The 14671-nt window shown below is 35.1% G+C and overlaps 1 protein-coding gene across 4 annotated transcripts in view; it reads left to right on the forward strand.

Moving 5' to 3' along the window:
• LOC145664756 (uncharacterized) overlaps window positions 1–14671 on the forward strand; it is a 99678-nt gene that overhangs the window by 26042 nt on the left and 58965 nt on the right. For all 4 annotated transcript variants that reach the window (XM_081731685.1, XM_081731686.1, XM_081731684.1 and 1 more), the window contains exon 3: window positions 4989–5117. In XM_081731685.1, coding sequence (XP_081587811.1) covers window positions 4989–5117 — 129 coding nt within the window. The remainder of the gene's footprint in view (window positions 1–4988; window positions 5118–14671) is intronic.

The following is a 14671-nucleotide window of genomic DNA, read 5'->3' on the forward strand; positions in this document are numbered from 1 at the left end:
CACAATTTCCAGTATTTGTTACAGTCACTCTTAAATAGGTTTACAGCTTTCTTAATATTCCATTTCACTGACTTACCGCAATTCTACAATTGAAAAGTCTCAGACAAATTTGCGTAGGTCACCACTTGTCTTCTTCTCCCTTGACAACCTGAATAAATCTATACGACGCATTGACGTTGGCGTCATGTTGATGGATGAAAGAACAAAGTAGCTACCAGTCCTTAAATGATAGTTTGTAAAGATATACTGTTTGTTTTACTATACAAATGTTTCATATATAGTTGTAAATAAACGACTCACAAAAACTGTATAGTCATCTTCCATGTACTTCCTCAGTAAAAAATGTACCCACTAATTGTACAGCATGAATTGCATTGAAGCATTGGAGCATTGAAGACAAATGTTAGATAAATACTTTTCTAATACATCAGATAAATTATATAAACCTTCAGTAACAGTAGTTAGTTAGTAGTCTTAAAAGTTCGTCCGTTAGGATTAGAATATCCCATCCTTAAACTTGCCAAACACTGAGCTCTCGGTAGCGCAAGTTTACCAGCAACAAATTTCCAATCACTTCCATGCCATGTGCTAAAATCATCTCTGAGGAGCTTACCAAGGCTTAGAACAGTTAACTTGGGTATCACAACAAATGCAAAGGTGAACGATTTACAAACTATCATAAATGAATTTTGTCCAGCTAGATCGACGTTTTGTCCTACTGTGCAGTGTGCGAAAAGAAAAGAGAAGAACTTCAACTGGCGGATTACAAACTCAGTGCTGGTGCCGTTGTGTGATGTATAACTTTTTAATACTGTGTGCTAATGATTGGTACAAATATGAGAAAATATATCAGTCCATTACCTAACATTGCTAAGAAGCAGTTTCATACATCATTTGGTTTTTTGAAAAGATTTGCCACCGGTTCTCAAGAAACATGAAAATTGCCAGGTACGAGGCACACCATTGCCCCCCCCCTTTTTTTTTTTTTTAATGAAGTATAACTGTTTAAGGCCTCACGTATTCTATATTGTGATTTTTGTCCTACTGTTTTTGAGGAAATGTGTTGTTACGATTTTCATTTGTATTGCTTTAATTAAAACGGTATTTATGCTGTTTTATTTTTGAATAATTGTAGATGTGCCTATAAAAAACAGAGGAAAACATTATCAAATCAACGAATCATTAAACAATATTTTTAGGAGATGTGTTTTGATAGCGTATTAACCGAGTACGCTTACTAAATACTATGTGATTTTCATACAATTAACCTTTTCATTGAAATAGACACAAACATATAGATATTTCTTGGGTTTAAATTTTACTGGAACAAAACGTGTGAAATTGCATGCAGTACCCTTCTTCCAAGAAGAAATTTAGAAAGTACTGTAAATATGCGAACTAAGAGCTGGTCGTATCAACCATAGTCCATCTACCCACAAAATGCTAATTCTTTAAATTTCTCACTATACATGTATTTCAGCTACTAATTCCATATAATAAATCCAAGAACATATATATCAATTTAAAAACAATGTTCGGGCATTTTCATATTAATAATTCAGTATAGATGAACATTGGCTTCACTTTCAGTGGATTGTCAAAGACAACTTTCTTTAAAAAAGTCAAAGCGTATATATTATTGTCTGTTTTCTACTAAAACAAAACATATTTCATCGTTCATTTGCCATCGATTATTTGTGAAAACTGTTGGACAAGATTTTCAGATTGATATTGAAGTGCAAGGAAGTTTAGAATTCTTAAATCTCTTTCGCTTCACTTTAAACTTTCGTGAAATGATTGACAGTCAGATAAGATGAAAACTAAGAGAGTAATCGACTAAAGGGACTGGGATATAATGGCTCAGTGATAGAGCACTCACCTCTAGTGCAAGGGGTTCCTGATTCCATCTTAGAGTATGCGGAGGCGCGGTGACTCAGTGGTAGAGCGTTCGCCCCCGGTGCTTGGGGTCCCTTGTTCGATCCCAGCTCGCGCCGTGTGGACTTTGTGGTGGACAAACACCGTACTCGTAGGTTTTCTCGGAGTTCTCCCGTTTCCTCCCACTTTCTTCATTCCACCATTTCACTCATTTTCTCATTATCACCGTCTCCTTTAGCCTAACCGGCATAACCGTGGGACGTTAAACTTCATTTTTATCATTTTTATCTTAGAGTATGTGAATTTTTGGTGGTGAATTCTTCGTGGGATTTCCCGGGCTTCCCTAATCTCCTTCCACATTCTAACTATGCTACTTTCATTTGTCATCCGTCTCCGTGGAACATAAAACCGAAAGATTTAATTTCATTTCAATTCCGTAAAACGAAAAATTTGTGATTTTTCGGAAAACTTCTGAAAATTTCAAAGGTAATATTGTTACAGTTCACTGTTACCGTAAACAGTAACAATATTATTATGTCATACGTTCGTATATATATAAAAGCGTAGATTTTATATTACTAAGTAACCTTGATAAAACCTATGGGTAATTTTTCGAGAGGAAGTATTATGGTCCGCATATCCTTAATCTGCAACAGCTGGTGAACACAATACGGCTGCTGACTATGTTTATGATTATGTATTACACTACCGGTATTTAGGCCTGTTTCTCATAATATAAAACAAATTCCTTTGTATAGCATGTAAATAAGGTTCAAGAGGATAATTATAGCGTTGATTAGACATGCAGAGCAGAAACACATAATATGCATGTTTACGAACTGAGTGAATAAAGTAGGCCTATCTGTGTTAAACGTATAGTAATTATGTAAGTTGGGTTTATTTTCATAAAATTAACAAAATTTAATGTACCTTAGATTAGGGAACTTACCAACCACTGCTGAAATCTGTCTTAAATGACAGTCTTAAATGACAGTAACTATGCTTGTCAAGAAATCAAAATCCTCATTTGTTTACTTCCGGATATAGGAAACGGGAAGTGCAGTAGTTCAAATTAAGTATAAAATTTGTTGTGGATGTACAGAAAAGGGACTGAAGCGGAATTTAGAAGTTAAATTGGAAATTTAGGAGGTGAAATAATATGAGATTTAATAATAAATTACATATATATATGACTATGGAAATATGTTACAGTAATAGTAGTTGTCCTAGAGGGAGCTATGATTTCCGGTGCAGTGAAAAATGTAGTAAGTTAACGGTGGTGAGTTTATGTAGTGCGGTACCCGATAATTAGAAATTATTGCTAAAAACGCTAATTGGAACTATAAACCTTAAGCAAAAACGATTCTGAACAACCTTAAAATGTTTGGGTAGAATCGAGGTACTCGCCAATTATGTAAGTGATATAAAATTTAAACATAAAAATTTCATGGGGATTCATAAGTAAACTGCCATTTTGTTCTGATTTTGTGACCTTAACTAAAACAATTACCTTGGAAATTTAAACTGTTTATAGTGATGTTAGTTTGGCAAAGGAAATCTCAATTCTTGACCATGCGAAGCTAAATACCTGTAGTTGCACAAACCCGGGTAGGCCTATGGGGGAGCAAAAATTAACCTTATCGCAAACGTGTTCTGAAAGATTTATGAGTGTCTTTTCCACATAGTCATCCATGTTATTGATCGTAGATATGAAAATTCTGACAGTAAACAAACAGTGAATACTCATTATACTAGCTATATGCTATAATGGAATAATCGCTGATTTTGAGCAATGACTCATTGTTAGCCGATATACTAATTGTCTCATATGCTTCAGTCTAGATAACAATATCATCCTTCATTCACGGTTAATACCTCACGGAAATATAATAGTTTGAACGTATTATGAAATTGAATTGCTTTGAATAATATGTTTAGGTTAAGTTAGTGTAGGTTAGTTAGGGTAGGTTTTCTTTTATTAGTTAATAATCTCTGATGATTTTAAATATGTTCAAACTTAATTGATGCAGGTGATAGAACGTACGGATAATATTAATTTGAATATGGAAATGTGTCAGTATGCTCAAATATCCGAATAATATGTAAAATGAGCACTCTACGTATATCGAAATGTGATGATATGTTTGCTTATATATGTAAAGCACCTGGTAACTAAGTGATATGTATTACAGACATGTTCGAATTGTTAAATATTGAAAAATAATATTAAATGTTTAAATAAGATGAACAATGTAACAGATAAATGTAACTTGATAAAAAAAAAAGTCCGTGAATTGGTATTACCGTGAACTTTTATGATGTGATTAGACGTTTATAGGATCTGTATGATCAAAATATGCTGAATATCTCAGTAAAAGATATCTAGACTGATTAAACGATAGATTCTCTAATCTTAAAACTAACTACGTAAATGACCTTAGATATTTATATACTGTAGTCATCGTTTATTGTACTGTTCCATATACATAGCAATACATCTGTGAATTACTAATAGAAAATTATGAGTAACAAGAAAAGTGCATGTTTGCACATCTTCCTTTTGAATTTAACTCCACTGATAAAAATGGATTCATTTTTTTCTTTCTTCTTTGTCATTGTTGATGTTTGATTTTAATTGCCTGTTGATAAGAGAAATAAATGCATTACTGAATTTCAAATAAAATTTACCCTTTTATTAATATATATATAAATTACTAATGATAACATTTAAGTCGAATAGTAATTCAGGGGATGACTGGACACAATTCTAAATATGCATGAGACTTCTCACCGGAATGCCATTGCCACAAGTTCTTGGACGTGCAGGTAAATAAGTCATTTCTCTTTGAAATAGATAAGCATTGCGTACAATAATAATAGTGTCAAATTATAGCATGTTTATATAGAATGTAAGAAAATTTCTCTCTGTCTTTATGGCATGAAAAGCAGCTTGTAAAGAATTACAGCAATCGAATAGATTGGATTCAATTTTTTTTAAAAATGTAGTAATCAAATAAGGTGACTACAATATGATTCATAAGTTTTTATATTGTGGCATGGTGTTCGTTCGTCAAATAGCATACGTTTTATTTCAGCTAATCTTCTCGTTGTAGGTTTATCCCAATGATCCGTTGACGAAAGCTATATGTAAATCTTGTTTGGATTTGCTGAATCAAGCCGATAATTTTCAACATAAGTATCAGAACGCTCAGATGAAAATATTTGAGGAATCCAGTTCCCAGGTAAACTTTTTCTTTTCTGTTGTTTTTTCTTTCTTTTTTCTTTTTTTATGTTTTTGTATCAGAATAGGAGAAGTTTTAATAGAAAATGTGTTGATCATGAATTTTCAAGTAAAATTGGATAATGATGAAGTATAAATATAGAAACAAAAATAAATATAGAGACCCCTGACACAGATCTCATACATAAAATATGTTGAGTCCCCTTATAGTTACGGCGCACGCTTTCTGTGTATGTGCTCACAGGTTCAAACCTACTGGAAACTTATCTCCTGGCATTCAAATCTTTTTCAGGTTCTATATTAGTAGATACTAGATGACTTCGTAGTTGAATGTGGACATAAAGCAAAAATAATAATAAAAAAAATATTTTACGTACTTGTCCTCTGTGTAAAACACATATTTCACATTAAACATATTGAATGCCATAATGAAGTGAAAGTGAGGACGTAATAGAAATGCGTTTTATATCTGCTTCTGTAGATTCCAATCCATAAGTGAATAAATCGAAGAAATATTTCTAGCCGTAGAAATTAATAAGCTTTTAAATGGAAAAGAGAAATAGGAGGGGAGAGACAGAATTTACGAGCATTCGGCGACAATAAAATATTTGATTTTGACTTGAATTGAGTTTAGGCTCCCTTTCAGAAACGAGGCTATGTGAGACGTAGACTTACAGCTTAACGTGGTATCCGAGTCACATGAACTCCCACTTGGAATTGAACTTGGATCTTCCGCGCTAAAATAATAAAATAGTTATAAAATTTATCAGTCCTTCATTTCCTAATATTTTAGATAAGATTAGATGGAATTTACAAACAGGGAGATGAATTAAAAAGTTTTATTCATCTTTTGGTTTTTTTGATAAAACTATTGCCTGCTAATGGAGATTATTTGTCACTTCACAATTGATGCATTTTAGATTTTTAGTTATGGGTACGTTAGTTGCTTTAGTTGTTTGATCATTGTTTCTTAGGAAAAGATTTGCAGCTGTATTTCATAGTGGCAGTTGAGTAATACAAACACGTTCCTGTAAACGCCTAGATAGTAGAGAACAAATAAGTAAACAGAATTATCACCAACACGAAAAGCTCAGCAGAATTTTCTTTACAAAAAGAAGTCGTGGAAAACTAAAGGAACTAAATTTTATGATAAGTAACAAGCCTCTTCACCTCATGTACAAAATACTGTGTTTTTATGGGTCATTCTACTTGAAAAGGGGTTTTTGAGGGTTTTTAAAACGAAATTTTCACACTGTTCAAAATCATTATTTTCTTTATTTTTCTGTTCGCTATAATGACTTACATTAACATCAATACAGTGGTTCAACACGAGAACCAATATTTTGAGAAATATTGGTAAATTTAAAAAATGCTCTGAACGGAGGTGACAGCTAACTGAACGGAGGTGACAGCTAACTGAACGGAGGTGACAGCTAATCGAATGGAGAAGACTTTATACCAGCATAGATGTGACATCACATGAACGAATGTGACAAGACCATCTCTTTCAAATTGAAAAGTAAAAATTTGTAACGAATTTCGAACAAAAGTAGTATTACATAATATAACATTAGTATTACACATGTGCTTAAATGATCGCCAATGTCCAGAACTCAATTGTTGACATTAGCATTCAAATGAAGTACAGTATTTTGTTTAACATATGCTATCCTTAATACGAGGGTGGATCAAATATAAACGGGATTTTATTTCTTATTTAAATTCATTTTTTGAATACCACAAGGCACTTACAATTTATTTTTCCACATAGTTTCTTCTTTTGGAAATACATTTGTTCCAGCGTATGAGCAGCCTTTTGATGCCTTCATTGTATAAAGAACAGCCAGCCAGTTGCGCACGAACTCTTCCACACTCTCGTCATCTTCAAATCGTTGCCCTCCTAGAGCTTCTTTAAGCGGTCCGAACAAATGGAAATCGCAGGCCGATAAGTCCGGGCTGTAAGGAGGATGTTCAAGTGTAGTCCAGTGCATTTCCTGTAGCTTCGAGACAGTTCCACCTGCAGTATGGGTCGCACATTGTCGTGCAGGAGGAGGATCTGTCGGAGCGATTGGTCTCGTCTTTTGCGACGATATGTAACTCTCGCCTTGTTCAACAGCAGCATTTATTGTGCGTCGCTCATTTAAAAAGTCAGTCAGCAACAGGCCTCGCCGATCGAAAAAAAAAAAAAAAATAGTTGAAAGAACCTTGCCAGCTGACAGTCGAGTCTTGGCTTTCACTGTTTCCCCTTTCCTCCGCCACTCCTTACTGGCTTATTTGGTTTCAGGAGTGTAGTTGTGAACCCATGTTTCGTCGCAGGTGACGATCCGACTCAAAAATGTATCACCTTCTTCCGCAACCCTTGCTTTAAGCCTCTGACAGACCTCCAAACGTCTCAGCTTCAGATTTTCGGCCAAAAGGTGAGGGACCCATCTGTAACACACTTTACGGAACTGTAGGTCGTTTTTGATGATTGTTTGATAACTCCCGTAGCTGATTCCGATTTGTTCTGCAATTTCTGATACTGTTACTTGTCGATCGTCGTCAATAACGCCTTTAACTGCACGAATGTTTTCGTCCGTAATGCTGGTCCGAGAACGGCGATCGTGTTGCTGATTTTCCACACGTTCTCGTCCTTCCTTGAACGTTTTATGCCAGGCATACACACGCGTTGACAATGTTTGATCCTCGAATTATGCAGTCAATCTCTGGCAAATTTCTGCCACTGTAACTCCTTCACGAGCAAGAAATTTTATAATTATGCGTTGCGCAGTGGAGGGGTGCACTTGTTGCTCCGACATCATAAGCGGTACTTTCGAAATGGCGAGAAATATCTAACCACGCTCTCTCCACTCCCAGCGGTCGCGCCTAAACATAGCAGAAGCGAGCGGCCAGTCCTACCAACTGTTGATGTTCAGGAACAGAAATCCCGTTTATATTTCATCCTCCTTTGTAATTGTTTATTATAAGAAGAAGAAATAAGGCCTCATTGTGACGAAATAACTTCCACTGATTTTACAGATTTTGTGTAATATATCCAAAATGGATAAAATTAATCAAAAAGTGGAAACTCATTGTACTAGACAATATTATTTTTCCATGAAATACCGTTATCACAACTCACCTATGTACTTTCGTTTTGCAGCCATTATTTAACGTGAAAATAAATTTCGTATCTATAAAATGTTCGCAAAGCGAAAGCAGATAGGTGAGTCGTGATAACGGCATCTCATGCAAAATACTCTTGTCTAATATACTGCTTTTCCACTTTTCGTTTAATTTGATCTATTTTGAAGATATTACTGATCACATCCCCTCTGTGCACGCAGTAATGAACGGAGGTGACATTACTTTATACGCACGGAGGTGACAAATTCCGCCATTATGGCGCGATTAAGATATACCCCTAAGGTTAGATTCTGTTTACCCTTATTTTCAGCATTAATTCTTGAAAAGTAATATTATGATTCAACTAAATTAAATTATCATCTATAAATACCTTCTTATAATATCGAACGGAGTTGACGGCTTGTGTTGAACCAAATTATAACAATTGCGATTTCAGACTAATAAAAAGGAACAATCACCACCAACAAACTTACCTCGCTTAACTGGCGCCTTCCTTGGAAAGTTCCATAAACTAACAAGTACTGTGACTACGACAAAAATGAAGTTGATAAATATGGCGGACATATATATATATATATATATTTTTTAAATGCATTAGCACGGAGGTGACAAAAAACTGGATACAGAAAAGAATGCTACTTTTAATAGCATAAAAAAAGCTTTAGCTTACAAATTTATTTCCATCTATTCATTGATATTCATACGTTTAAAAGTCGTCTAATACTTGGCGAATAAAAGATAGTACTTTAATAATTTCGAATCATTCAAGTAAAACTGTAAGTGGTTACAACGCACGGTGGTGATATATCACCTATTTTGACATCAATATTTTTAAGTAAAATTATAAAAATATTACTGAGTTCATTATTAATTTTAAGTTACCTTTGCAATGTATGTACTTACACAATTGCAACGTGTTTTGATTTCTACCTGCCTATCAGCATATCAGTTACATCAAAAGTCCCATTTCAAATAGAATGACCCTTACATGCAATAGTTATAGCCGATTCAGACAAGCTGAAAAGTCTGCAGCAGAGTCGCTTTTTCTTCCGTGTTTGTTGATTTACGCAGTGATGAAGAAAACATTTTTAATTATTATTTTCATATGAGGAACTCTTCACATTATGAACTCTTAACGAAAGTAAGTAATAGAGTTAAAGTTGAAGACACTCATGATAATTCCGATATAGATATTGAAACTGCTGGTCCACGTCTTACATAGCAGCCATACTGAAAAAGAACGCTAAACACCTGCGTTACATTGCTAAAGTTAGAAGAAATTCATACATCTTTATATCGGATATAGCTTAAAATGAACGTGGCACATAGGTCGTTGTTATTTTGTGTCTCTCATTTCTCGGTAACGTAATGTTGAGGCCAGGTATGTACGCAGAGAGTTAGTCTTGGGGGTCCGAACCTCTTCCTCTCCCCCCCCCCCCCCCGACTTTTTGGTAAAGCTAGTCTAATTTTAAGAGTGATTTTACAAATTGTAATAGAACTGTCATGTTGAATTTGGACGTCCCCAGAAGCTTTGAAACCCTCCCATAATAAATTCCTGCGTACGTGTCTCATTGAGGCATAGATAGTCTGCTCTTAATTTATCGTAAGTCACCCTTTTCAACCGAAAAGAAATCTTAACTACGCCACTTATAAATTGTTATTAGTATTACATTATTAGCATTCCATTACTAGTGGCGATAATCATTATTGGTTTATTTTAGAACATGTCAGAACGCATATTTAGCATATTTCGCTACTAGGATACAGAGTTTGCAAGTTTTCTATGAAAATTAGCAAATGTATTCTTCCGTTGAAATAATGAACATTTCAAAATAAAGCAGTATTTGTACATTAATTCAAATGTGTTTCAGGGTTTGGCAACATGCAGAAGCTGTGCAAACTCGAAGCAGAGTCATTCGTGTCTGCAGCTACATGTGGCCTGAATGATAAGAACCAATCTATTTCTGGCCCGTGCGGGTATGCAGCAGAGAATTCTGCTGCACACTTTCCAGGCTCGTCACTTTATTTAGTTAGTTATTTATTTTTCGTGGACACTCGTATTCAGTGTATCTAGAAGACATATACAAAGATTTAGTGCCTTTTAGGAAGGGTTTAACTTTTTCGCCTCCGTTCGCTATGTTGAACCCGCCTTCCTCCCTCCTTCTGAATGGATTTTACAAAATTCGAAAAACGAGTGAGGTATTATGTACTACATATATATCGTACTCTTACCGAATTGCATGTTTTTATTAGCAATGTTTCTTGCCCGCCATGTCGAAGAGAGATTTCCTGAATTCATGGAAGTGAACTTGTTATTTATTCTGTTTTTCCTGCATTCCTCACATGCAAAATTTCCTGACTTTTTGCGTAACTTAAAGAAAGAAACCTCCCACCCATTTTCTGCGTACTGAATTCATCGTGTATTTGAAAACGTGGGGAATTTCCAACGGAATACTGTTTTCTTATTATTTTAATTTTGTCACAATCTCTGTTTCAATTTGTGTTCTATTATTTTATCGATCTCATGTTAGATTATATCATCATCATCATCATCATCATCATCATCATCATCATCATCATCATCATCATCATCATCATCATCATCATCATCATCATCATCATCATCATCATCATCATCATCATCATCATCATCATCATCATCATCATCATCATCATCATCATCATCATCATCATCATCATCATCATCATCATCATCATCATCATCATCATCATCATCATCATCATCATCATCATCATCATCATCATCATCATCATCATCATCATCATCATCATCATCATCATCATCATCATCATCATCATCATCATCATCATCATCATCATCATCATCATCATCATCATCATCATCATCATCATCATCATCATCATCATCATCATCATCATCATCATCATCATCATCATCATCATCATCATCATCATCATCATCATCATCATCATCATCATCATCATCATCATTATTATTATTATTATTATTATTATTATTATTATTATTATTATTATTATTATTATTTAAGAAATCCTGCTTTTGTTTATTGTTTTAATTTTGAAAGTTCTTTTATGAGATGCATGTATCGGTCGTTAGTTGTATGATGACGGGAACAAATAGCCTCAACGTTTAAGTTCCTGTTAAATATACAAGTACAATCAATCAGAAGTGACAGCAGAAATACTCAGAATATTGCTTCCAACTTGATTGTAACAAGAGTCATATTAATAATGTCAGTTCTTTTAACATCGTAAAAAGTGTAGTTTGTAAGCACACAATATTGTCAGTTAAAACGGTAGATGTTCTTGACTCCAGTCCTTTTATTACATAACGCGTTTTTTATGACCCATGGCTACAACTTACTCCATGTGCGTATACGAGGAGAGATTAAGAAGAAAAGAGAAACGTTTCTCTCTCTCTCTCTCTCTCGCTCGCTCTCGCTCTCGCTCGCTACGGAATATCAGTTTGTATGTTGCAAGCTAGCAGCAAGTTTAAAATTCATTCTAGAAATCGGTGTAATCGGATCATTTGTTGTGTTGATGGAATAAGAGTGGTCAGCGTTATATAAAATTTGGTGGTTTCTAGCTCCATCTAGGAGGAGCAACAGCTATCGGATTTCTGTTGGCTAAGCTAAAACGCCGACTGAACTTCTCAAATGAATGATAGAGGTGCAGGGTAATGGTATATGAGACTGAGAATGAATAATAGAGCCTTCTGCGAATATTAGTAGAGAAGTTTAACATTTTAGTATTATCTAATATACAAAGAAGACGAAAGTTTTGCAGTACGACGTAACAGATTATCACAGTTACATACATACAAATTGGCGTGTATTTGGTCAGATCCTAACCTGCACAGTAGCCGTTCTAATTGTTGTTTAGATGTGTTAGTGAAAAAATGTAGAGACGTCATCGTGGTCGTAAACTAATACCGAACAATTTTGCGTGTGGGTTAATGTTGGTCATTGTGTAGATGAAGTGATTCCTGCGCTTGGAGAGAAAGACAGATTTGTTGTACCGAGAGTTTCAAAGAGGAAATTGTGGCCTAGAATACGCTCAAAGGCCAGGTCAACCGTGGGTTGACTGGCGAGGTATGAGGGTAACATATGTGCAACGCGATAAATCCTTGAGCTAGACAGGCGTGTGACCTATTGCCAAATAGAAGTATCCTTGACCTTTAATGCTTCAGCAGTTCGTGCCATTCTGCTTAGAAGGTTTAGAAAGTTATAACCTTTAGGTGTCGCATAATTTTACTGGCGAGCAGATAGCGCATGATGTTTCATGGTGCCTTGAAATGCTGAAAAAGTTTGAAAATGGAAAATGTTTCTGGTACAAATATTTTGATGGGCGACAAACCTGCCTGTACTATTACGACGCCCACCCAATGCTCAGAGCAAAGTGTGAGTGTTTGAAGATGTGATTCCCGAAACTGTTCGAAAATCCTTTTATATATATATAGAAAAAGATGCGTGTTTGTTTAGTGTGAAAGGAGTTTAGAACAAGTTGTGTTGGAAACTCAACAGACAGTCATACGGAAGTGTATACCGCGGAATACCTTCCGCGGTACCCAAGCTCATGGATAGGTACATGATTTCTTTATCATGATACTCCAGCGCACCTCTATGAGTATTTGGCCAACATTGGAATAAAACTGTTAGAGCATCCATTGTAAGTCCTGATCTCGCTTCATGCGACTTTGTGCTATTCTCTCAAGTAAAGAAACTGAAAAGGGAGATTTTACGAGCGATGATGACCTCCTAAATGGCAGGGACAATGCGTGTGCCCAGACCTCCGACGAAACATAGCAAGTTTTATTTGAGGACTGTTTTTGAAGAATGGAGGAGTGTATGTTTGCTGTAAATTATTTTGAAAATATTTTGAAAAAGTAGCCATAGTTCTAGTCCCCTTTGTATGATATAGTGCATGACAGATAGGACTTTCGCAGTCAGTGGAGATGGGTGCTAAAGAATTTGAGACATAAGAACGGCGAGAGAGATATCATCCATGGATCACTTGGTGCGTTACATACATGTCAGACATGACTTTCTAGAAGACATAGTCACTGGCGATGAATCTTAAGTGTTCCTCTACATATGCGCAATAAATCAATCCAGTATGGTGTGACAACGTTCCGATTCCTTTTACTTTTGTAGAGAATCTAGAATCGAACTGATATGTAACCTGCAAACGTGTTTAGGAGATTAAGTCTAAATGCTATTGCCCAAATAAATAAGATTTTGTCTGCCACTACATAATAGTACTAGTAACCAGCATATCGTAGATACCATTATTAAGCTGAACAGTTAGGTTGTAAGACATAGAGAACTCCTTAATTACAAAACCACTTGCAATACATATATATCGATATATGTATATTTGCGTATATACGACATACTTATATTCACCCAACTAAAAAAAAAAAAAAAGAAAAAAAGTTTCTGATTGATCCATCCAAGAATTTATATATTGACTCTTTGAAAGACTTTGAACCCTTTTTATTATTTTCCAACATATAACTCGCCTTTGAAATTTTACAATTAATATCATCGCTTTTTATTTTTTGAACTTTTACCTCTGCCTAATAAGCTTTTATACAAAATATTACTACACTCCTTCTCTGCTTCATAAAATGTGGACTAGGCTTTCCCCTTGTATCCTACTTCCCTACGCTTCCTACATGTATTAAGCTTCGATTTCACCATAGATTCTAGTAATTCCTGACCGGATGTTTGAATCCCCATCTTACGACCGTATTTGATTAAACCTACATATTTGTTTCCTAGCTTTTCCTCTTTTTGTGGTAAACAATGTACAAATTATTTCCCTGTCGTGTCTGGTAACATGTGACTGTTGCTTTCTTGAAGCTATATCTCTCTTTTAATGTTCTGACTATTCTCTGTTTGAAAATCAAAGTGTAATATCCACTTCAGGAACGACGATGCCAAGTACAACGTCGTTTCGTTACCGGTTCGTATAATGTGTGAAACGATTTCTGATTCCTGCTCCTCTTTAAGCACTCCAGCTTCGATTGCAACTCTCAAATCTGCGCATCTTTTTACTTGAACTGACTTATGATTCAAAACGCCAGCTTGTTCCATGTGATTTTCTTTTCAGATGGTTCAAAATTTATTTCATTGGTATGTCACCGTTCTTCTGCACCATTGTTATTTCCGTGGAGAATATAGAATCCAGTCAACTGTAACTTACAAGCCAGTTTAACAAGCTAAACCTAAATCCTAAAGCCCAAATAAATCAGATTATAACCGCCTCCATATGTCATTAATAATCACCAATATTAGCAGTCAGACTATAAGACACACAAAACCCTTTAATTACAAAACTGATTAGAACATGTACACCAATATATTTATTCCCATATGTTCAGCTACCTAAAAGAGAACATAATCGCCCGCCACCTAGAAATTT

This window comes from Thermobia domestica, chromosome 11, assembly GCF_964235325.1.
Source record: "Thermobia domestica chromosome 11, izTheDome1.hap1.1, whole genome shotgun sequence".
NCBI classification, from domain to species: domain Eukaryota; kingdom Metazoa; phylum Arthropoda; class Insecta; order Zygentoma; family Lepismatidae; genus Thermobia; species Thermobia domestica.